This window comes from Hippocampus bargibanti, linkage group LG06 (assembly GCF_051943395.1).
Source record: "Hippocampus bargibanti isolate YZ-2025 linkage group LG06, ASM5194339v1, whole genome shotgun sequence".
In the NCBI taxonomy this organism is placed as follows: domain Eukaryota; kingdom Metazoa; phylum Chordata; class Actinopteri; order Syngnathiformes; family Syngnathidae; genus Hippocampus; species Hippocampus bargibanti.
The window spans coordinates 12,721,841-12,747,356 of NC_142739.1; the positions used below are offsets into that span (position 1 = coordinate 12,721,841).

A 25,516-nucleotide genomic window follows, 5' to 3' on the forward strand; every position below is an offset into this window, starting at 1 on the left:
ATTAAGGATATGGTGGAAGAATGTTAGTTGGCTGGTATTCCAGCGTGCTTTGTATGAGTTTGGGTTGGTCCTGCGACCTATTATACTCAGGTGTGAATTATAAGTATTAAAATTATAAATCACAGAAGATGAATTGAATGGACCAAAATGTTTGCTAACCACAAGAAAGTGGAAAAAGATGTGATGAGGAGAGAGATCAAGGAAGAAATCTTATCTACCGCTTGCGGATCTCTGTCAAATGGGAATTCTTGAACCCGGGAATAAAAAGTATGCATTAAACTTACTACAACTATGTTATATTAATGATCGATTCATAACAACGGGAGTTGCGGAAGCCATGCGGAAGTCCACAGCAGCGCCAACTGAAGCAACGCCCCCTGAATACAACAGAATAAGTGTGTCTGTGCCGCCATTTTCTCTTATTGGATCCAAAAGGACAACATGCAAGTGACTTTGCATGATTGATTTTCATTTCATTCATTTACATCACAGAGATATTGGTGTCCAAACAAAGCGGAACAGTCATGACCGCGGAAGAGAAAATTTTATATATCTGATTAAATGAAGAGGGTTGCAAAGTACGAAACATTCAGGAGACGCTTGGGGTCGGAAACACTCAATTCTGGAGACTGAAAAACAATGAAGCGATTCTTGCTTGGTTTGTGCACTGACATGCACTGTCATCTGTGGCACCTTATCCGGACAGGCCTTTTCAAATCATCTGCAATCAAATGAATTTACTTCTGGTGGACTTGTATTAGGACACAGGTGTCAAAGTCAAGGCCCGGGGGCCAAATCTGGCCTGCCACATCATTTTATTCGGCCCTCAAAAGCAAATTAAGCATGTCAAGTACGAACCAAAATTTCAAATTGTCCCATGTAAACCAAAATACAGTCATTATTTTTTACTTCAAATTTGCAAACTATGTATTCATTAATTTGTTGTGTGCTGTGTGTATAATTATATTAGGATAAAGGAACCTGTCAATAGTGATCAAATGCGCATGAATGAGTGTTTGTGTATTTTGTGTTGTGTCACATTTGTTATTTTGATTATTATTTTTTTGTTCGTCTTCAAGATGGCGGCGCGAAAGTGGCTGCCTGTAGACAGCAACTCTGTGTTTTGTTTTTATACTTCTTCCTTTCTTTTCTTCCTCCTTTCATAACTTTGCTGCTGTGAAATGTAAATGTATCCACTGGAAGACGAATAAAACCTAATCCAATCCAAACCAATGATGTTTCTGAGCTCAATATTGAGCCTCAAGACAAAAACAGAAAACTAAATATTCATAAATATGGAACAGTGTTGTGTGCGGGGTGTTTGAGGGGGGAAAGGATATACTGTTTTTGAATGAGTCTATAACATAAAATGTGTGAATATCTTCCCAGATGCACTGTATACTATTTTGTTTGCTGCCGGCTCTAATAGGACGAAATAACGGGGCAAACTCGACATGCCTTGCTCGCTTAGGGTGCAGCGTCGCTGCAATGAAGATTTAGTGCGTATAGCACAAATAGGTGAAAAAAATGACAGGATTTTATATTTGGTCACAATTGGCAACACGCTTCTAAGCAACTCAGGTCCTTCTAAGAGTGTGAGACGCTTCTGTCAGACTAAAGATGGAAGAAAGTGTGAAACAAAGTGCCGAACGTTGAAATGACACTTTGTGTCACCACAACAAGCAGGCAGGAGGAAGGAGTAGGGTGTATTTGACATAAAGGATTGATTAAAGTCAGCAGGAACAAAATCTCAAACATCAGTCATCAGAACAAAACGGTCCAAAGTAACAAACAAAACCATGAGTAAAGTATGACAAGACAAAACAAACCTGACAGGGTGAAACAAACTATGACCCGACATTGATTGGTTATTCCGGGAGTTCTTTTAACTGCCACCGATTAAAATGACCAACACCTGTGCAGCTGCTGGCGGGACCCACAGTGCCACTCGTTGGTCGCAAACCGAAACGTGACAAGGTATTTTTACAGCAGCTCCTTTAGTTTTTGTTCTTCTACTTTCTTCCTTTCATCACTTTGCTTGAGTAAACTGGGAATTTTTCCATTGTGAGACAAATAAGGGTTTTCTTATTCTTATTGACTGCTTTATTTTATGCATATGATAGTTGTTCATGTTAAGCGCTTTGTTACAGCTTCTGTTGTTAAAGCACTATATAAATCAATATTTATTGTATTATTAACATTTCAGCTTAGTCCTATTATTTGTGCTCTTTATTATGCTACATGGCAAAACGAATGATGGGTTGTATCCCATGGAGGAGTGAGTTCGCCGACAATACCTGTGATTGTCATGCCTAATGGACTCAACGACTAGATGATTTTCACCATCTGTCTGATCCTCATCCTCCTCATCCTCCATATCCTCCTCTCCATTCTCCTCCTCCTGTCCTTCTTCCTCCTCATCTCTGTGGTAGGGGACGGTTTGAGGGTTGAAAGGAGGGAAGGGAGGCCGTAGGAACGAGAAGTATGACAGAAGCAAAGACAAGAGATGACTTTCAAAACCGGTATTGAAAAGACAATACACACGGGGTGACAGCGAGTGTTTCCCTTTTCAAATTTTTCTCAGTGGAGTATTTCACCACTCAATTTTTCCACATCTGGAAGGCATTAAATTCAAAATGAATACAGTATAGGTAAACACATAAAAGACAGCTTTCCACGTGACATTGCGTGCCTCCAATTTTTGTTCATTCTGTTCAGTACGGCTTAAAAGCAAACTACAAATCCAAGTATTTAGATGGAGGCTTTAATCCAATTGTATTCATTTTTTTTGGGAAACACTGAACACACACCCGTGCAGCAAACAGGTAGTTACAAGTGTAGAACATTCAGTTCAGCACATGTTAAATTAAAAGCAAACCAGAAATCAAAGTGCTGAGATGAAGGCTTAATTCCAATTTGATACAATTTTGTTGGAAACATTGAACACACACTAGTGCAGAAAGCAGGCAGTTACAAGTGTAGATGATTAAGGATATGGTGGAAGAATGTTAGTTGGCTGGTATTCCAGCGTGCTTTGTATGAGTTTGGGTTGGTCCTGCGACCTATTATACTCAGGTGTGAATTATAAGTATTAAAATTATAAATCACAGAAGATGAATTGAATGGACCAAAATGTTTGCTAACCACAAGAAAGTGGAAAAAGATGTGATGAGGAGAGAGATCAAGGAAGAAATCTTATCTACCGCTTGCGGATCTCTGTCAAATGGGAATTCTTGAACCCGGGAATAAAAAGTATGCATTAAACTTACTACAACTATGTTATATTAATGATCGATTCATAACAACGGGAGTTGCGGAAGCCATGCGGAAGTCCACAGCAGCGCCAACTGAAGCAACGCCCCCTGAATACAACAGAATAAGTGTGTCTGTGCCGCCATTTTCTCTTATTGGATCCAAAAGGACAACATGCAAGTGACTTTGCATGATTGATTTTCATTTCATTCATTTACATCACAGAGATATTGGTGTCCAAACAAAGCGGAACAGTCATGACCGCGGAAGAGAAAATTTTATATATCTGATTAAATGAAGAGGGTTGCAAAGTACGAAACATTCAGGAGACGCTTGGGGTCGGAAACACTCAATTCTGGAGACTGAAAAACAATGAAGCGATTCTTGCTTGGTTTGTGCACTGACATGCACTGTCATCTGTGGCACCTTATCCGGACAGGCCTTTTCAAATCATCTGCAATCAAATGAATTTACTTCTGGTGGACTTGTATTAGGACACAGGTGTCAAAGTCAAGGCCCGGGGGCCAAATCTGGCCTGCCACATCATTTTATTCGGCCCTCAAAAGCAAATTAAGCATGTCAAGTACGAACCAAAATTTCAAATTGTCCCATGTAAACCAAAATACAGTCATTATTTTTTACTTCAAATTTGCAAACTATGTATTCATTAATTTGTTGTGTGCTGTGTGTATAATTATATTAGGATAAAGGAACCTGTCAATAGTGATCAAATGCGCATGAATGAGTGTTTGTGTATTTTGTGTTGTGTCACATTTGTTATTTTGATTATTATTTTTTTGTTCGTCTTCAAGATGGCGGCGCGAAAGTGGCTGCCTGTAGACAGCAACTCTGTGTTTTGTTTTTATACTTCTTCCTTTCTTTTCTTCCTCCTTTCATAACTTTGCTGCTGTGAAATGTAAATGTATCCACTGGAAGACGAATAAAACCTAATCCAATCCAAACCAATGATGTTTCTGAGCTCAATATTGAGCCTCAAGACAAAAACAGAAAACTAAATATTCATAAATATGGAACAGTGTTGTGTGCGGGGTGTTTGAGGGGGGAAAGGATATACTGTTTTTGAATGAGTCTATAACATAAAATGTGTGAATATCTTCCCAGATGCACTGTATACTATTTTGTTTGCTGCCGGCTCTAATAGGACGAAATAACGGGGCAAACTCGACATGCCTTGCTCGCTTAGGGTGCAGCGTCGCTGCAATGAAGATTTAGTGCGTATAGCACAAATAGGTGAAAAAAATGACAGGATTTTATATTTGGTCACAATTGGCAACACGCTTCTAAGCAACTAAGTCATTTTAAATAAATAAAAAAAAAAACCCGCGTCCATTGGTAGAAGTGGAAGTTCTCATTCGTTGTCCTCAACATGATTAGGGAACGTGGACTTTGGGAGCGTATCCGAGCTCAACTGTTCTTGGAGCTTGCTTTTTTGTAAAATGCATTTCCCCTGAAAATGCAACTCATTGTAAAGAGCTTCTATGTGTTTTTTTTTCTTGTTGGTGACATGTTTCGACTTCTACTTGGAATAATTATAGAATATTTTTCAGATTTATAGTCTGAAAAATACAGTAATGTTTAGCAATTTCTATTTACTGCTATGGACTAAAGTAATGTTTAGCAATTTCTATTTACTGCTATGGACTAATAGTCATAAAAAGAAAGTTCTTGGTAATATTTGACTTTTTACACAACCCTGTAAATGGCTGACCACTAAAATATTTCCAGGACACATTTAAAGTGAAATAGTTGAGCCTGCATTAAAAAAATGCCAATCATTATAAAATCTGACCAGAAAAAGAGAAAAAAACAAGACCATGAATGAAGAAACACAATGACAAAGCCTAAACTAAATGTATCCTCTATGTGGCATTATTATTATTATTATTATTATTATTATTATTATTATTATTATTATACATTTGATTTAGAAGCACCTTACAAAACTCTCAAGGTCACTTTACAGTTTGTTGATTGAAGCAATGTTGTGCAATACATAATCAAACAAAACTGAATGTAAACAATATTCTGTCTTGAGCATTGAGGCGGTAATCAATTTACACAGACGGGAATACCACATCTCTGGCGGGGGTAAAAATGGACAAAGACACAAGGGGTATTTGCAGGTATGACAAATATTATAATGTATGCAATCTGTGACCTAGGAGGTGATTCATGTCACTGAAGGTAGCGCGAAAGGCTGTACAAGACATGCTCAATGATAATTCCTGTTCCCTGTCCTCATACGAGTTGTGTTGACCGTTTACTATTTAGATCCATCAGTCACATGGACCTTCTGGCTTTCATTACCAAAATGGAAAAAATGTTGATCTTCAAAGGCCTCTAGAATTTCCTGTAGTGGGCAGGTATCACATGACTTGGCCAGACGTACTAGCTACCAGAGGGTTTCATGGTTATGCGATTTCAAAACCTGGCTGGAATGTGATGCATTAAGAGTGGCAACGATCAGGTGATAGCTTAAATAGAGGAGGCAAGACACACGTGCAATACAAATGATTGAAATGTGAAACTATTTTTGTCTGAGGACTGGCATTGACAAAAAATGGAAGACCATTTTTTTTCCCTTTGTTTGATAGGGAGGAGTGGGCAACGATATATAAGAAGAGTACCGTATTTTCCGGTGTGTAAGGTGCACCCAAAAGCTTTATTTTCTTCAAAAGATGACCCTGGGCCTTATACACAGGCGCGCCTTATATGTGAAATAATATTGAGCCACAACAGGTGATGAGGAGTCTCCATTACTACTGTCAGCAGCCACAGACTCAATTCCCCACAGTAGAAGCAGTGTGTAACCCCCGTCTTTACTCTATTGCCTTATCATGCCTTATATTTGGAAAACTTGACAAAAAAACACTGAAAAAAAAATGTTTGCTAAACTTTTTTTCATTCATTGAAGGTCCGCCTTACAGTCCGGTGCGGCTTATACAGTGAGACCTCGGCTTCTGAACTTAATAGAATCAGAATCAGAATCAGAATCATCTTTATTGCCAAGTATGTAGGACACACAAGGAATTTGTTTCCGGTAGAACACGCTGCACTAGTATCGTTGTCAAAAAAACTGCTAAGTGGCACTATACAGTTCCATTTTCCATTTTAATAGGTACCCAGACAGAGTGTGTAAGCCAAAAAGTGTATATCACAAAAAAAATTCCCATAGGAAACCATTAAAATGGGAATCATTCATTCCCGGGTTTCCATAAAATATACTTTTCAACTAAATAAGCCTTAAGACTACACACAACATACCATATTCTATGTATAATAAATGTGCTATTGTATTGTAATGAAAGAAATACACTGCACTGTATAATAAAGTCACTTTATTCACATTTGTGGTGGTCATTGATGGCTTGATGGAATGGCGTTGGAGGTCAGAGGTAATTGCTGTTTAGAAAGAGAGTCACATTCCATAAGGACTGTAATTAAAGAAATAAACTGTACTGTAAAATTAAGTTGTTTTATTTACCTTTGTGATGGTCATTGTTGCCTCGATGGAATGGCGTTGGAGGTCGGAGGTCAGAGGGAATTGCTTTTTGGAAAGAGAGGCACATTACATGAGGACCGTAATTAAAGAAATAAACTACAGTATAATACAGTTTTATTTACCTTTTTGATGGTCGTTGATGGCTTATGGAAGGAGAGTCACCTTCCATAAGGTCTGTTGGTAACTTAACCTCTGGTGTGGCTTCTCTTGGCTTCTTTGTAGACCTCATCATTTTTGCTGATTAAAAACCTCTTAATTGACACCTGTTGCTTTCTGACTACTAAGGTCTTACGAAACTGAGGCATCACAGTATCGTTCATCATGTTGATGACTCTCATAGCCACAGTCTTTTTTTGATGGAACTGTTCGATAAAAGCCTGCAATTCATTCCACTTTGCCAACATTTCTTTGATGCGCTCACTAGATGCTGCAGCAATCTCCAACTCCTCTGATCATCTTTTTCAGGAAAAGTCCGGTCTCATCCGCATTAAATACCTGTTGAGGAATGTAGCCTTCTTCATTCACCAGTTCGAGGAATGACGCCTTGTAGGCTTCAGCAGCTTTATGGTCAGAACTGGCTGCTTCACCATGACGAGTGACGCAGTGAATCCCAGTACGGCGCTTAAAGTTCTTGAGCCATCCGTTGTTGGCTTTATAATCCTCAATCAGTGCCGAACTTCTAGGTTGCCGCGTGGCGATATCGGCGTGAATTAGCCGTGCTTTCTCGCATGAAATAGCTTTACTTACGCTGTCGCTGGATAGCTGCATTTCGTTAATCCAAATTAACAGACATTTTTCAACCTCTTCGATTGCCCGAAACCGTCGCTTTGAGAGCACAGAAACACCTTTTGCAACAGATGCACCTTTGATGGCTTCTCTGTTCCGGAGAATGGTAGCAATGGTTGACTTAGCATAGCACACAAACGCATACCTCGTTCGTGTTTTTCAATTATCTCGTTCCTCTCAGCGACTGTGATTTTATTTTGTGTCTTCTTGGGCTGAACACAAGCCTGTTGTGGTTTTTTTTCGGTCCCATAATAGTAGGCTGGAGAGCTGTTTGGTTGTGTGCTTCCGCCAAAGATTACTCCACCAGCCGTGGTGGGTGTGTATCATGAAAAGTAGTGTGTATTTCAAGGTTTAATTTTCATAAATTTGACGTTTGTAAGATGAAAAGTCCGTAAGATAAGGTGTTCGTAAGCTGAGGTCTCACAGTATATGGAAAAAGTTAGAAAATACATACTTCTTTGAGAATGCGCCTTGTACTCTGGTGCGCCTTATACACCGTAAAATACAGTTCATTTTACTTTAGTTTCTATCTAGTCCAGTGGTTCCTAACCTTGGTTCGATCAAACCTCAGCGGTTTGGTGAGTTGGTCGTAGGGGTTCAATGGAGCCTGTGCCATGGCGGCTAAGACACACGTGACTCAACATGTTGGTTATGACACGCCTGCTTGGCTATCATTGGCTGCATATGCTCACTCTCTCTCCTCTGGACATGTCCAAACCATCTCAGTTTGGCCTCTCTGACTTTCTCTCCAACGCCTCTAATATAAGTTGTCCCTCTAATGTACTCCTGATCCTATCCAACCTGGTCACTCCCAAAGAAAACCTCAACATCTTCAGTTCTGCTACCTCCATCTCTGCTTCCTGTCTTTTCTTCAGTGGCACCGTCTCCAGTCCAAACATCATGGCTGGTCTGACCACGGTTTTATACACTTTTCCTTTCATCCGAGCTGAAACCCTTCTATCACACATCACACCTGACATTTTTCACCAGCCGCTCCAGCCTGCCTGGACACGCTTCTTCACCCTGGACAGTTGACCACAAGTACTTAAAATCCTCCATCTTCTTTATCTCTTTCTCTCTTTATCCCCCTGTAGCATCACTCTTGCACTTGGATCCCTCTCATTCACACACATATATTCCGTCTTGCTTCGACTAATCTTCATTCCTCTCCTTTCCAGGGCATATCTCTACATTTCTAGTTTCTCTGCCACCTGTTCCCTGTTCTCGCTACAGATCACAATGTCATCTGCAAACATCATGGTCCAAGGAGATTCTTGTCTAACATCGTCTGTCCGCCTGTCCATCACCATAGCAAACAAGAAGGGGCTCAGAGCTGACCCCTGGTGGAGTCCCACCACCGCTCTGACATACTTTCCCGTCACTCCAGACTTCCTCATGCAATGCCACAGCTCTTCTCTGGGCACCCTGTCATACGCTTTCTCCAGATCTACAAAGACACAATGCAATTCCTCCTGACCTTCTCTCTACTTCTCTATCAGCATTCTAAAAGCAAACATTGCATTTGTCGTACTCTTTTTTGGCATGAAGCCATACTGCTGCTCACAAATGTTCACTTCTGCTCTTAGTCTAGCTTCAACTACTCTTTCCCAGAGTTTCATTGTATGTCTCATCAACTTTATTCCTCTGTAATTAATACAACTCTGCACATCTCCTTTGTTCTTAAAAATGGGCACGAGTACACTTCGTCGCCATTCTTCAGGCATCTGTTCACCATCTAAGATCTTGTTGAATAACCCAGTCAGGAACACCGCCGCTACCTCTCCAAGACACTTCTATACCTCGATTGGTAAATCATCATACCCAAGTGCCTTTCCCCCCTTCATCCTCTTCAGCGCCCTCCTCACTTCATCCTTGCTAATGCTTGCTACGTCTTGGTCCACAACAGTCACGTCTTCTACTCTTTGTTCCTTCTCATTTTCCTCATTCATCAATTCTTCAAAGTACTCTTTCCATCTTGCCATCACACTATCCAAATAGTACTGTGGGAAATATAATCATCAACCATGAAGAGTACGGTGAATGTGCATACGTTATGTTCGGTACCACCAAGAACAACCGATCTCGTCTTTTAGTTGTTTATCCCATTCACAGTTGGGGAGCGCCCATCAGCAAGGTTAACACGACTGTCTTCAAATGCTATACAGGAGTGCTATTTTGGAGCCCCGGCTTTAATTCGATAGCATCCCCGCTCACTGCCAGAGCAGTGCCTAAAGGCACAGAATGCTCCTTTGAGCATGTGCAGTGTACATACGAACAACATCGGAAGTGACCCCTTATTGATCCGGGGTGGGTATAAGAGCCTGTGTCAAAAGAGGGTCAGTCCCATTTTTCTTCTGGTTTGCTGTTTTCATTACCACTGGCTCCACCAAAGGAATTTTCTGTCATACGGAATCTTGTGACCGTGGGTCCTATTTATTGCTCTCGATCGAGACCTATCATCTTTGGCCTCAATCAATATTACATGCTGTTGAGGTGATTAATTTTGGGTTCGCCATCCATTTTCAACATTCCGTATGCTGAACATGGTTGCTGGAGCCTATTTCAGCTGGCTTCAGTTGCAGGGCTCATATAGAGACAAACAATCCATCACACCCACATCCACACTGTCAATGAGCGGGAACCAATCCGACGCTGCACACACACAATTCCAGAGAGTATACCACCACACCATCAGCAACATTTTGGGTTCTCATTAGCTACAATAAATCATTCATCAAAACAAAAGTAGTAATATTGTAAATATTGGCTTCATTTTTTTTTCATAGGGTACTGAAACTTTCCATGCTTGTAAGTTTCAGATACGCTAAGGATTAAGTTCTGAAGTAGGATCGTTGAATCATTTCTGAACAATCCTCAAAAATTCAAGTCTAAATTGAATCCACATCCCATCTCTCACTGTGCTCCTTACCTTTCGCTAATGTCTTCAACACTCTGGCCACCAAATGGTCGGCGGTTGCTTCCATGAGCGCGAGTGTTGCATGGCGACGGCGGCGCAGAGCCGTGACCTATGTTGTTTTGGAGAGAATGCCTGCGGCTGCGTCGTCTCTCCAGGCCGCGCCGCTCGTTGGCACCACCCATGCTCGCCCGCCGGCGCTCCTTCTTGCCGCTCGAAGGCAACTGTGTTTCATCGTCACCGTCCTCACGACGAAGATTCGTCTGGGACAAGACAAGGAACAGGTCAAGTAACACAACTGACAATGATGAGGGTTTCCATCAGTTCAGAAGAGATAATGTTTGTTGAATGACAAACTTCCCGACCTCATAGATGTTTAACTGCTCTACAAGGTCAAGGTCAGAGCCCTTCCTGCTCAGGTGCCTCTGTGCCAAGGCTTCAATACCCTGATCCTCCAGACAGTCCACCACGTCATAGTAAGAGTCTTGATCAGGCAGACTGGCGAGTGTCTGAAACAAACACACGCACACACCCATGAAAAATGCAAATGGAAGCCGCTGTTCATTTGATGAGAAATCAGATTCATGGGAAACTAATAGGCCCATAGCGAAGCCTGAATGATTATCTACACAGCACATTTCACATACAAGGAAACTCAATGTACTTGTACACAATCAAAAGCACAACATTACTTTTTATTTGTTAATTTGGTGCACATAAACCGTTTGCTAACAATCTCCCGACCTTGTTGATGAGTGTCATTGCATACACCAGCAATTCAGTATCCACTCCGTCCTTTTCATTCAGGATCTCCATGATATTCCCCCACACTTGTGTGCCTGAAATAGACAAATAGAGACACCAGATATTTGTCAAAAAAACAACCATCCCTCCTTTATCTACATCACTTGTCCTAATTTGGGTCACTGGTGAGCTGCAGCCCACCCCAGCTGACTTTTGACAAGAGGTGAGTTACACCCTGGAATGTTCGCCAGGCCATCACAGGGCAGGTCTGGAAAAACTGAGATTTCAACCCAGAAACTCTTGACTGTGAGGAAAACCCGCTAAATCCTATGTCAACGTGCTGCCCAACATCTTCACTCAGAAAAAAAAACATTTTAATTTCCTGTACAGTGATATCTCAGCTTACGAACGCTTTAGCTCACTAACTAAATTCACGAGGATATAGTCGGATGAACTAAACCACACAACGCCACGGTGGCTGGCGGACTAGTTTTCGGCAGACGAAAACCAAACCACACGGTCAACTAGCGCCACGGTGGCTGGCGGACTAGTTTACGTCACCCTCTTTCTTTGAGTGCGGACATGGTTTGTTATCGAGTGGAGTACTTTTGCTCTTATGGGACCATGAAGGCCCCACCACAGGCTCGTTTTAAGCCAAAGAAGACACAAAAGAAAATTACGGTCGAGCAAAAGATCATCGAAAAACATGAACGTAGTGTGCATCCCATTATACCGGGATATACAGTACCATTATGCTAAGTCGACCATTGCTACCATCCTTAAGAACAAGGAAGCTATTCAGAGTGTGTGTGTGGCCAAGGCTGTTTCTGTGTTGTCTAAGCAATGGTCTCAGGCAATAGAAGAGGTTGAAAAACTTCTGTTAATTTGGATTACCAAAAAGCAGCTAACGGGGGACAGTGAAGTGAAGGTATTATTGCTGAGAAAGCACAGCAACTTCACTCAGATATCAAGAGGCAACTACATCATGACCTTCACAAAGGTAAATAAAATGACGTTATTATAAAGTACAGATTATTTCTTTAATTACAATACAATAGCACATTTATTATAATTAAATAATGTATAGGTGCAGACGTGGTTTGTTATTGAGTGGAGTACTTTTGCTCTTGTGGCACCGAAAAAGACCCCCTCCACAGGCTAGTCTTAAAGGACAACCGACGTCTCCGGACAATTTGTGTCCATAATTTGTAAAATGGCTTCACATGACTTCTACTGAGCGTATTTTACAAAGACTCCACCACATAAAGCTATATTTTACGTTTTAAGACTCGCGCTGAATATTCAGTAAGTCTTGTTTTTGAGTTGGTGACGGGTCCGTACGTGACGTCACTAAAGGACCGCCCCTGACCGTAAAAAAGACGCATTCTCGCGGTCCTTCCATCACGTCAATGTATTTCGCTGTACTTGTTTGGTCTGGGGACCTCGTGTTGCACCCAAAAGCCGCCAGAAGGCCAGAAGAGGGCGTCCAAGCGCCATATAAGGAATTTATCAGCCTGTGGAAATGGAGGTGACCACAGGAGGTTGCCATTTTGTGCCTCTTTTTTTGGGTGAGAGATTTCCCCCCAATGTTGCCCCAAAATGGCACAAATAAATTCTTTAATCGATTGCAAACATGTATGCTTTCCTCTTCAGAACTATTTGAATCATTTTCATAACTGGATGTGTAACAAGAAAGCATATTCTCCGAATCTGAAGCCATTGTTTTGATTCACTCGCAATGCAAGACGTCTTGGCGTGATGTCACGAACTGGGGGCGGGACTTTCTGAAAATGCCCAATTCGCAGCTCAATTTTTTTGCAGATTTTAGACACTTTAAGTCATTTTTATTGGTGTTTTGCATTTGACTAAAAATATCATACTGCGTGTTTTGGGTATTTTAGATGCTATAAAACGTTTTTCTGATGTCAGTTAAAAAAGAAACAAGTGACGTTGGTTGTCCTTTAAGGCTTATTTGGTCGGAAATTATGTTTTATGGGGACCTGGGAACGGATTATTCTCATTTCAATGGTTTCTTATGCGAAATGTTTGGCAGATGAAATTTTCGCCGTACACACACTTTCTGGGAACTAATTAAGTTCGTAAACTGAGGTATCACTGTTTATGGTAGTTGTCCATGTTAAGCGCTTTCTTACAGCTTCAGCTGTTATTAAGGCACTATATAAATCCATATGTATTTTGCTGCATTGTATTAATTTGGATACTGCACAAGACAATACAAATATGGCATCACTTCGTGAGTTGGTCGGATTGCATGCACAGCTTATGATTTGACTTTGCACAAGACAGACAATTGAGCACTTCACTCTTACTCAATGGAAGAATGCATTCATTTAATTAAAAAAATATCTGGCACATGCAGGAGAAGGCCCTCTATAGAGATGTGTAATTTGAAGCTGATTAATTACAGGATTTTTCAGATGTGCCGTCAGTAAATTCATTTTAAGGTTTATTTATTCAGCATGCAGATTTGAGTGAGATTATGCTTTAACTCTACCAATGCACTGATCTAATTAGGATGTGTGCCTCTCCAATTAGTGACTTCACTGTACAAAAATGACTGAACTAATTTGTTACTGATCCATTGTGTTATGAGTACTGTGATTTTCATGAGTATCACTTTACCCCCTTTGCCATCCACATTGTTCACGGCGCTAATGAACAGGGCGGCATTTGACTCTGTGTATTCTACGAACACCAGCAGGAGCTTCAGCGCAGTCTTCACCACCAGACGGAACTGCACATTAAAAGAGAAGAATAGCTGATACTCAATCAAAACATTCCACGAGACTTATCAAAATATCCCATCTTGGCTGACTTCATAAGAGCCTTTTTAGGAATTTGTGTTTGTGTACGATGGTTTAAAGCCGAAATAAAACCTTCTGCTGTGTGTTGTATGATGTGAAAATGGGGTTCAATACATAGCGCTGGAAACGTATAGACGCAAGCAATTACTCCATGAAAAAAAAAACAAGTACTTAAAATGTACTGCATTCCCCTTAGTTATAAGGGGGTAGTACTCATAGTTGCATATGCGGAAGCTATCAGGCCACAAGCGGGCTGAATTGACTACATGAACAAGAAGGTCAAATGAAGGGAGTTTAAAATTTAACAATGTAGTCAGGCAGTGAAAACAAGATAGCAGAAAACATACATAAAAAAATAATCTTACCTTGGTTCCAACAAGGGTGTAAAGCCATTGGACTATTTCCTCATGCGCAATAAGGCCATTCATGCCATCCACAAACAACATGATTTGTCCAAGAGCTGAAAAGGAAAAAAATACAATATGGTTTAGATATTCATCAAGCCAGTGATCAGTGATGCTTCGTTATTATCTGCTTGTAAGTGTTCGTCTTAAAATAAATGGAAGCGCTTTGACATTTACTCTGTTTACAAATATATATATATATATATATATATATATATATATATATATATATATATATATATATATATATATATATATATATATATATATATACATATATATATATATATATATATATATATATATATATATATATATATATTGGATTGGATTGCCTTTATTAGTCTCGCAGTGGAGAAATTTACATTTCACAGCAGCAAAGTTATGAAAGAAATGAAAGTAGAAAAGCAAAACACAGGAGCTCTTGGAAAGGCAGCCACTCTCGCGGCGCCGTCTTGAAGTCAAAAGAACCAAAAAAAAAACCTAAATAACAAATAACATAACAACACAAAGACACAGAGAGACATTCATTCTTAAGCACTTTCTGTACCCTCTTTGTTACATAAAACAGTTCCAGATGAAAGAGGAGAGGATCAAAGCGTCTCTTCACCAGTGGATCAGGGACATCATGGTGGAATGTGCACGTCGACTACAAGCTAAATGTTGAAAGCAAACACGCAGCTGTAGCATCCATTGACGAAAAGAGATTGTCTCACATCTCCTGTTCCACATAAATCAGCTTCAATTCCATCCCGCGACAGTTCCATATACGCATCGGCGCTCTGCGCTGACGCTCCTTCCTTCTTATCGCGGGCTCCTCAAGCCATGTATCCATCCAGCCGCAGACTGTCCAACAGTACCGACCTTCCACTGAACAAAGCGGGGCTGTGAAGATGCTGCCCATTACAGGCTCAAAATAGCACAATGGCCCCAGAGCTGTCCAGTGATGACAGTCGAATGGCACCGACATTCCTCTCATTCAAAACTGTACTGGCATATCCATGCTGCCGAAAAGGCGCAACCGCTCAGCACAGTCTCCTCCTTGATGAATGTCGTGGTCAAAAATGCTGAAAAACAATCCGTATCCGTTCCACACGACGCACAATAACACAAAGTGACAAAAGAAAACACAAAAACAAGACAAAAACAACAAAAAAAGCAAGGCCTATCAGAACACTTGCTGACGGCTGCCTAATCGGGCCCCATCTTGGACTCCTTGGACTCATATATATATATATATATATATATATATATATATATATATATATATATATATATACACAGTAAAGTCTCGTTATATCGATATCGGTTATATCGATAGTACTGCTTATTACGATACTATTTCTATGAACTCAATCAAATATATCGATCTTTTTTCCGACTCCTGAGAATATCGATATAACGGGACTTTACTGTATATATATTTGGGGGGGGGTACACAATGTAGCCCAGCAGTAGGAAAAATACAATAAAATAAGATTGTTCTTTAATATATTTCACTAACAAGTCACTATAGTACAATAGTTGTTGAATTCACTGCTTTCCTCATATATCATAAAGTATTTAACTTACAGATTTTTATTTTGGAGTAATTTGGCTGTGTCAGGTTTTGGTTTGTGACCACTGTGGGTCCCGCCTGCAGCTGTACATGTGTTGGTTGTTTTAATGAGTGGCAGTTAGAAGGATTTTTTACTCTTGGATTTGTTTGCTATTTTGGACCTTTTTGTTCTGATGACTTTGTTGTTTGAGATTATTTCATACAATTTGTCAAATACATAGTGCTTCTCCCTCCTGCCTGCTTTGTTGGGGTCCACTAAAACCACCACCACCTTGGCTCGCCAGGGAACAGAAAGGTGACAGCCTGATGGGAAGCACTTGCCTGCGGGGTCCAGTGGTAGGTCGGGACATTCTGTCATTGATTTGCAAGGTGGTGGTGGTGGATTGTATTCAATAAAGTCAGCAGGAAAAAAATCTCAAACAACAAAGTCATCAAAAGAAAAAGGGTCCAAAGTAGCAAACAAAACCATAAGTAAAACATGACAAGACGAAACAAACCTGACAGGGTGAAACAAACAACAAATTGACGCTGAATGGTCGTGTCGGGAGTCCTATAAACTGCCACAGATTAAAACGACCGACACCTAAAGCAGGTTGCAGGCGGGGCCCGACAGTGCCAACCGTTGGTCGCAAACCGAAACGTGACAGGCTCACATAATATTTAATTAGATCAATGGATGAAATGTCTTTCCATTTTGTATTAAGGAATGGGTTAGTTAATGTTTTTTAAATGAAAAACAATTTATATAGACAGACATTTGATTTTTATTTTCATATTATTATTATATTATATATAACATCAAATAATGTCGCTGGATCATGTATGAAAAGAAGCGTGACCCCATCTCACATGATACGCACACCACAAACAGATGTGTATTGTTGTGAAAGGTGTTAATTATATTGCTGTGCCCCGCAAAGAAATTTGAGCTACTCTCCAGGACAAACTTGAAAAAACAACCCTCAACACTCATCCCTCAAGTCAGCCAACATGACTGTAAGGAAAATATTTGAGTAGACCGCCTCGATGGACACCGACATGACTTCCATGTGTAAGCGGATACATAAATAAGAGAGGAAAATAAGAGCCAAGGGATCTCAGTGGGGAAGAGCCCGGGCCAGAAAATTGTGGGGCTTCTGTTAAGGAGAGAACCCATGGGGGAAGAGAAAGTGCAGCTGAACTGACAAAACGATTTTTGCTCCCCCTCTAAGGTGCGAAATAGAACCTCATTGGTCGCTGCTGCATACATAACAAGGGGTTAATGCGTTCACACTAACAGGATGAGAGCCCAGCTTGAGCCTACTACCTCATTCATCAGCTAATGGAAAGGTGGAAGGTGCAAGGGGGTTCTGGACAAAACATGGTGACATTGAAAAAATGTTTATTCGCAATCAACGATCAGTAACATTCAGTTCCTTTAGGTCCAATAAGACAGCTTTCCAAATCAAGGTGTTTGCGTTTATACAATGGAGACAAAATTTGTTATAATGGTCAGTGATTGTAAGAGAGAAAAATAATTCAATCGGATACTAGTAATTAATAAAACAATCAGTAAATCTTACAGATTTGTTTTCTTGGGTTTTCCTTCACTAAGATTTTGAAAAGGCAAAAATACAAAGGACGAGTGAAATCAACAGATAGAGTAGCTGTTGTCCTATTTTCAACTGAGAAACCCAATGGTTGACTTTTGATCCATATTTCATAAGAAACTAAGGTTCTTCATCTACAACAAAAAAATTGCCGTCACAAATGTCAAGAATTAACTCATTCATTGTTAGATGATGTGCAAAAATGTGTCCTCTCCAGTGCCAGTGTTTTTGTCATTTTCATTCAAATTCCAGGGCTCACGGAATATTGACTTTTAGGACCACATAAACATTCAATACAGCGTTAGAAACCTCAGACTCCCTTCTTTCATCAGAAAAGAGAGAGTTAATTGCTAAGTTATATGGGTCTGGAGTTATCTGAGCTTGAAATGGGGGCGGCTCTACAAAATACAAATCATACATATTGATTTTTATAGTGCTTTAAAAACAGCTAAAGTTGTAACAAAGCGCTAACATGGACAAAACGCAAATTCTACCCCTTCGTGGAGGGGAAAAAACATTACCAGAGGTCTGACCAGCGCTTTATCGACACCCTCGCAAGAAAAACCAAAAACCCGAACACATTTAGGAATGGCCCTCCAATGGCACTCCACGTCACACTTTTCAAGAACAAAGACAAGACAAACAAATACAGTGAGACCTCAGCTTACAAACTTAATTGGTTCCCAGACAGAGTGTGTAAGCCAAAAAGTGTGTATCACATTTTTTTCCCCCATAGCAAACCATTAAAATGGGAATAATCCGTTCCCAGGTTTCCATAAAATATACTTTTCAACTAAATAAGCCTTAAAACTACATACACCATACCTTATTCTATGTATAATAAATGTGCTGTGTATTGTAATGAAAGAAATACACTGCACTGTATAATAAAGTCACTTTATTGACATTTGTGATGGTCATTGATGGCTTGATGGAATGGCGTTGGAGGTCTGAGGTCAAAGGGAATTGCTGTTTGGAAGGAGAGTCACCTTCCATAAGGATGGTAACTTCACCGCTGGTGTGGCTTCTGTCTGCTTCTTTGGAGACTCCTCATCATTTTTGCTAATTAAAAACCTCTTAATTGCCACCTGTTGCTTTCTGACTTGTAAGGTCTTACGAAACTGAGGCATCCCAGTATCGTTCATCATGTTGATGACTCTCATAGCCACAGGCTTTTCTTGATGGAACTGTTCGATGGCTTGGCTGGATGGCTTGTTGCTGCTTGTCCTCGTGAAGGGTAATCAAATCCTCCGTGTTGAGGACCTCATTATGGTCAGCAACAAGCTCCTCAATGTCATCGCATCCACTTCGAGTCCCATGTTCTGTCCAAGGGAAACAATTTCGTCCAAAACAACAGCGTCATGAGAATCAAATGTTTCAAAATCCCTCTCAAGGATGCATGCTGCTTTCAATGATCGGAGGGTAACATCCTGCCAAGCCTTTTCTACCAGCTGAACACAATGAAACACGTTGAAATGGTCTTTCCAATAATCACTCAGGGTGTCACGGTTTGCGAGGTGGTGATGGCGGGTGCTGATCCCAAAAAGCAGGCAGGAGGGAGCAGGAGGTTGTTTGACAAATTGTATTAAAATAAAGGTCAGCAGGAACAAAATGTAAAACAGCAAAATCATCTGAATGGAAAAAATACAAAGTAGCAAAAGAAGACCAAAAGTAAAAGTCCGCCAAGGTTAAACAAACACATACACAATGCATGCAGCAAACAAGCAGCAAACAAACAATGAACCGGCACCGGATGGTCGTGCCGGGTGTCCTTTTAAGTGTCAATGATTAAACGACCAACACCTGCGAGGTTGCAGGCAGGGCTGACGTCGCTACCCGCTGGTCGCCAATCTGATCACTTTACATATGTCACTACCTCACTTTACATACGTCACTACCTCACTTTCCATACGACACTACCTCACTTTACATACAGAAATTACATGTATTGTCTGTTGTCAATTGTATGTCTTTTTTAGCCACGTTATAAGTGCCTTGCATGTCTTGCACGCTGGGTCCGAGAGGACATTAATTTCATCTGTGCTGTATGTCATGCATATTAGCATATTTGACTATAAAGCTGACTTTGACTTTGACTTTTGACTTTGACTTTGATCGGGACGACCAGCACCTGTGCAGGTGTAGGCGGGGCCGACAGCGCCCCCCGTTGGTCGCCAACCAGATCATGACACAGGGATAGTTCGGTGTCATATGTCACTTGAAATCATCTGGTAAATAAAGCCTTTGTGTAAAGCTTCTTAAAGCTTGCAATCACTTGCTGGTCCATGGGCTGCAGAAGAGGGGTTGTGTTGGGAGGGAGGATTTTTTTTTGCGTGAATTAGCCGTGCTTTCTCGCATAATATAGCTTTACTCACGCTGTCGCCGGATAGCTGATTTTCGTTAATCCAAATTAACAGAAGTTTTTCAACTTCTTCGATTGCTCGAGACCGTCGCTTTGAGAGCACGGAAACACCTTTTGCAACAGCCGCACCTTTGATGGCTTCTCTGTTCCGGAGAATGGTAGCAATGATGACTTAGCATAGCCGTCCGTGCTCGGCCACTAAATCACACAAACGCACACCTCGTTCATGTTTTTCAATTATCTCCTTCTTCTCAGCGACTGTGATTTTATTTTGCGTCTTCTTCGGCTGAACACGAGCCTGTGGTGGGTTTTTTTTCGGTTGCATAATAGTAAAATTATCAGCAAAAAGCTCCAAGGAGGCAATCGACGTGTGGATTCAATGAGAGGGGTTGTGGAAAGGTGGCCCGGCTGGAGCGCTGTTCGGTCGTGTGCTTCCGCCGAAGATCCGAAGATCACTCCAGATCACGCCAGATCCGAAGGTCGTGTGCTTTGGTGTACTTCCGCCGAAGATTACTCCGCTAGCCGTGGTGGGTGTGTATCACGAAAAGTAGTGCATATTTCAAGGTTTAACTTTCATTAATTTGATGTTCGTAAAACGAAAAGTTCATAAAATAAGGTGTTCGTAAGCTGAGGTCTCACTGTACTCAAGACACTTCCTTCAAAATCACAAGGTATGACAAAAACAGGACTTTTTGAGTAGATATAACATTTAAAGTGGTCACAATGACATAATAACGCAGGTTTTATCTGACCAACAGCTCGGCCCAAGACTTACAGTGGCTTAACTGAGAGCTCCTCAGTCGTTGGACACTAATCTTCACTTGGTCATGTTAAACTGCTTCTCATGTCATAATGAGATGACGGGATACACCTTGTCACATGCTTCTCATCTTTGAAGGGAAGGGGGCTTATCTGGTGATTCCGGAATCACCAGATAAGACATAATTCCCAGGTGCAGCCGTTGAATGCTGCTGACCCTATGCTCGTATGTGTGTGTGTGTGAACGCTACAGTTCATCTTTTATCAATCAGACTTAATTACTCAGAACAGGTCAAGCCTGAGCATTCCTGACGGTCCTCTGGTGTGGTCAGCTATGAGCGGCGGCGTGGACAATGTTGAGACTCAGGGTGGACTATAACAGGGTATGTTTATAAAAACATGATTAACCTTCTCAGTCAGCGTGACTTCAAGTGTCACCCTCTCCTCTAATGCCTCCCACCACCCCCGTTATGCTTGGGAGCGCTGCTGATGGATGCGTAACAGGGGGAATGACGTGATGAACAGCTGCCAACTGACTCCAAAATAGAGCATCTAAACAGCTCAGAACTCAAACGAACACACTTTCCAGACTTCTATTATGATCCACATTATTTTTGTCTCACGGATCTATGATATGACCACATGAGCTGATACTTGTGTACTAACTACACCTGACTGGATTGGATATACCCTGCGTGGCCCGTAAAGATTTTGAGCAAATCACAAGTTCACTCGGAAGTTTCATGGCCTTAATAAGGCTTTTCAATATGTCACAACACAACATAAATGCCTACAGATAGCGCATTAGGCCTCCCAAAGTTGACCCCTAAATGAGCCGATGCTTTGATTATCGTAACATGAGGATTTTGTGTAGCCAGATACGATACAGTAATTAAATGCATAAACGTTTATACACAAGAATAGAAACCATGCTACGGCGAGCTTTCCCTCAAGAGTCGTTAAAAATGCTTGGTCATGGATTTTGTTTATGCCAGCGGCGGTTTCAAGAACATTTAAACGCAAATACACAAAACCACATGGAGTGCAGTAATCCTGTTAAGGCAAAAACGATAATGTAACTTGTTTAAAAAACTAAAAGGACAATTTATTATGGAAAATGCAACCCTGGAACACGGGTAATTATTCGGTTTACATATGTTATATAGGAGATATCAATTTGAGATGCAAACTCACTTCACTATATTTGTGATTAAGGCATGCCAACAACTATTGCGAAAGATGGATTCCTTTTATGTGGCAGCATGTGGCATGTAATAAGACGGATTCTATTTACCATGGTTGGTATTTTTAGTTTTCATTCAACCCATATTTATGCATGCAAGACATTTAGAGCAGATTATTATTTGGGAATGCTGACCGAGCAACAAAACTACTGTATTTTCTGGTGTAAAAGGCACACCCAAAAAGCCTTCATTTTCTTCAGATGACCCTATACGCAGGTGTGCCTTATAGTTGAAGTAATTACTGTCAGCGGTCACCGACCCCATTTACCCTTGTAGTAGCATGAAATGCCAGGCTCTACTGTAGCGCCTTATGATGTGGTGTGGCTTATATTTAAAAACCTTTTCTATATTTATATATTACATTTGGAAAACATTTTCCATTCATTGAAGGTGTGCCTTATAATCCAGTTCGCCTCATATCTAGAAAACATTTGAAAATGCACCATTCCTTGGGAGTGCGCCTTATACTCCGTTGTGCCTTTGTACATTGGAAAATATGGTAAATGAAAATACAATGACATACACACACGCATATACAGTATACATAAGTATATGTTGTATGTTACATCATAACATTACATTCCACATAGCATATGGTGAGTGAAGGTTAATAATCCTGTTGGAACGGGTAGTGCATTTAGTGGTATGCCTGGTGAGTCTTGCCAATGAGTAATATGTGATTTCAAGGAGATTGAGGTTGGCAAACAAAAAAATGACAAAAAAAAAACAGGGCAGCAGCAAATTGGAGACTGAGGTGTCCAAAGGAAACTTAAATTAGCAATTAAATCTAATTATGAAAGAATTGTAAAACGGCCACATTTGTTGGGCATAGTGGTGCACACGTGATTTGCATCATTTTCTCATAATTGGAACGCTTTGGGTTCGATTTTCGACTCTGATCTTATGGTCAGTAATGTCCCCTTTCACAGCTTTTCTATGGGTGTTACAGCTCGTACGACAGCCATTTGTCGCATGAGTAGTCCCTGGACAAGAAAAGGAATGAGCTGGCAGGAAGAAGTCAAGAAGTCTTCCCGGAAGATTTGTCATCAGGTGCCTCAGCTTCGGTTGCAGGTGTCCACCGCGTTGTTGTTCTAAGTGCAATGTGAAAAGGCAATTGCTTTTCACCAAAACTACGTAGGTCTATAGATGGTGGGAAAAAATATATTTTTCTTTCACAAATGAAGCACTACTTTCGATCTGGATTTATTTATATTTCCAGCAATGTTATTGCAAAAAAAATATACACGGTATATATCAGTGTCTGAAACTCATTACAAAAAGTACTGTCCTGCCCGGCCATAAAGTTGCCTGCCCCATTTTTCATAAGTTGAAAGACAATAAGACAACTAATGGCAAAAAGTCCGTGCTCGGCCACTAAATCACACAAACGCACACCTCGTTCATGTTTTTCAATTATCTCCTTCTTCTCAGCGACTGTGATTTTATTTTGCGTCTTCTTCGGCTGAACACGAGCCTGTGGTGGTTTTTTTTTCGGTTGCATAATAGTAAAATTATCAGCAAAAAGCTCCAAGGAGGCAATCGACGTGTGGATTCAATGAGAGGGGTTGTGGAAAGGTGGCCCGGCTGGAGCGCTGTTCGGTCGTGTGCTTCCGCCGAAGATCCGAAGATCACTCCAGATCACGCCAGATCCGAAGGTCGTGTGCTTTGGTGTACTTCCGCCGAAGATTACTCCGCTAGCCGTGGTGGGTGTGTATCACGAAAAGTAGTGCATATTTCAAGGTTTAATTTTCATTAATTTGATGTTCGTAAAACGAAAAGTTCATAAAATAAGGTGTTCGTAAGCTGAGGTCTCACTGTACTCAAGACACTTCCTTCAAAATCACAAGGTATGACAAAAACAGGACTTTTTGAGTAGATATAACATTTAAAGTGGTAACAATGACATAATAACGCAGGTTTTATCTGACCAACAGCTCGGCCCAAGACTTACAGTGGCTTAACTGAGAGCTCCTCAGTCGTTGGACACTAATCTTCACTTGGTCATGTTAAACTGCTTCTCATGTCATAATGAGATGACGGGATGCACCTTGTCACATGCTTCTCATCTTTGAAGGGAAGGGGGCTTATCTGGTGATTCCGGAATCACCAGATAAGACATAATTCCCAGGTGCAGCCGTTGAATGCTGCTGACCCTATGCTCGTATGTGTGTGTGTGTGAACGCTACAGTTCATCTTTTATCAATCAGACTTAATTACTCAGAACAGGTCAAGCCTGAGCATTCCTGACGGTCCTCTGGTGTGGTCAGCTATGAGCGGCGGCGTGGACAATGTTGAGACTCAGGGTGGACTATAACAGGGTATGTTTATAAAAACATGATTAACCTTCTCAGTCAGCGTGACTTCAAGTGTCACCCTCTCCTCTAATGCCTCCCACCACCCCCGTTATGCTTGGGAGCGCTGCTGATGGATGCGTAACAGGGGGAATGACGTGATGAACAGCTGCCAACTGACTCCAAAATAGAGCATCTAAACAGCTCAGAACTCAAACGAACACACTTTCCAGACTTCTATTATGATCCACATTATTTTTGTCTCACGGATCTATGATATGACCACATGAGCTGATACTTGTGTACTAACTACACCTGACTGGATTGGATATACCCTGCGTGGCCCGTAAAGATTTTGAGCAAATCACAAGTTCACTCAGAAGTTTCATGGCCTTAATAAGGCTTTTCAATATGTCACAACACAACATAAATGCCTACAGATAGCGCATTAGGCCTCCCAAAGTTGACCTCTAAATGAGCCGATGCTTTGATTATCGTAACATGAGGATTTTGTGTAGCCAGATACGATACAGTAATTAAATGCATAAACGTTTATACACAAGAATAGAAACCATGCTACGGCGAGCTTTCCCTCAAGAGTCGTTAAAAATGCTTGGTCATGGATTTTGTTTATGCCAGCGGCGGTTTCAAGAACATTTAAACGCAAATACACAAAACCACATGGAGTGCAGTAATCCTGTTAAGGCAAAAACGATAATGTAACTTGTTTAAAAAACTAAAAGGACAATTTATTATGGAAAATGCAACCTTGGAACACGGGTAATTATTCGGTTTACATATGTTATATAGGAGATATCAATTTGAGATGCAAACTCACTTCACTATATTTGTGATTAAGGCATGCCAACAACTATTGCGAAAGATGGATTCCCTTTATGTGGCAGCATGTGGCATGTAATAAGACGGATTCTATTTACCATGGTTGGTATTTTTAGTTTTCATTCAACCCATATTTATGCATGCAAGACATTTAGAGCAGATTATTATTTGGGAATGCTGACCGAGCAACAAAACTACTGTATTTTCTGGTGTAAAAGGCACACCCAAAAAGCCTTCATTTTCTTCAGATGACCCTATACGCAGGTGTGCCTTATAGTTGAAGTAATTACTGTCAGCGGTCACCGACCCCATTTACCCTTGTAGTAGCATGAAATGCCAGGCTCTACTGTAGCGCCTTATGATGTGGTGTGGCTTATATTTAAAAACCTTTTCTATATTTATATATTACATTTGGAAAACATTTT

The 25,516-nt window shown here is 40.8% G+C and overlaps 1 protein-coding gene across 6 annotated transcripts in view; it reads right to left on the minus strand.

The window, feature by feature from the left end:
- fhod3b (formin homology 2 domain containing 3b) overlaps positions 1-25,516 on the minus strand; it is a 136,347-nt gene that overhangs the window by 38,198 nt on the left and 72,633 nt on the right. For 4 of the 6 annotated variants that reach the window (XM_088998386.1, XM_088998387.1, XM_088998385.1 and 1 more), the window contains exons 6-10: positions 14,410-14,504; positions 13,863-13,974; positions 11,220-11,314; positions 10,841-10,984; positions 10,491-10,738 (exon numbers count right to left, since the gene is read on the minus strand). In XM_088998386.1, coding sequence (XP_088854512.1) covers positions 10,491-10,738; positions 10,841-10,984; positions 11,220-11,314; positions 13,863-13,974; positions 14,410-14,504 — 694 coding nt within the window. Of the gene's footprint in view, positions 1-2,297; positions 2,424-10,490; positions 10,739-10,840; positions 10,985-11,219; positions 11,315-13,862; positions 13,975-14,409; positions 14,505-25,516 lie in introns of all 6 variants that reach the window. The other 2 variants (XM_088998388.1, XM_088998389.1) reach the window with 1 other exon arrangement.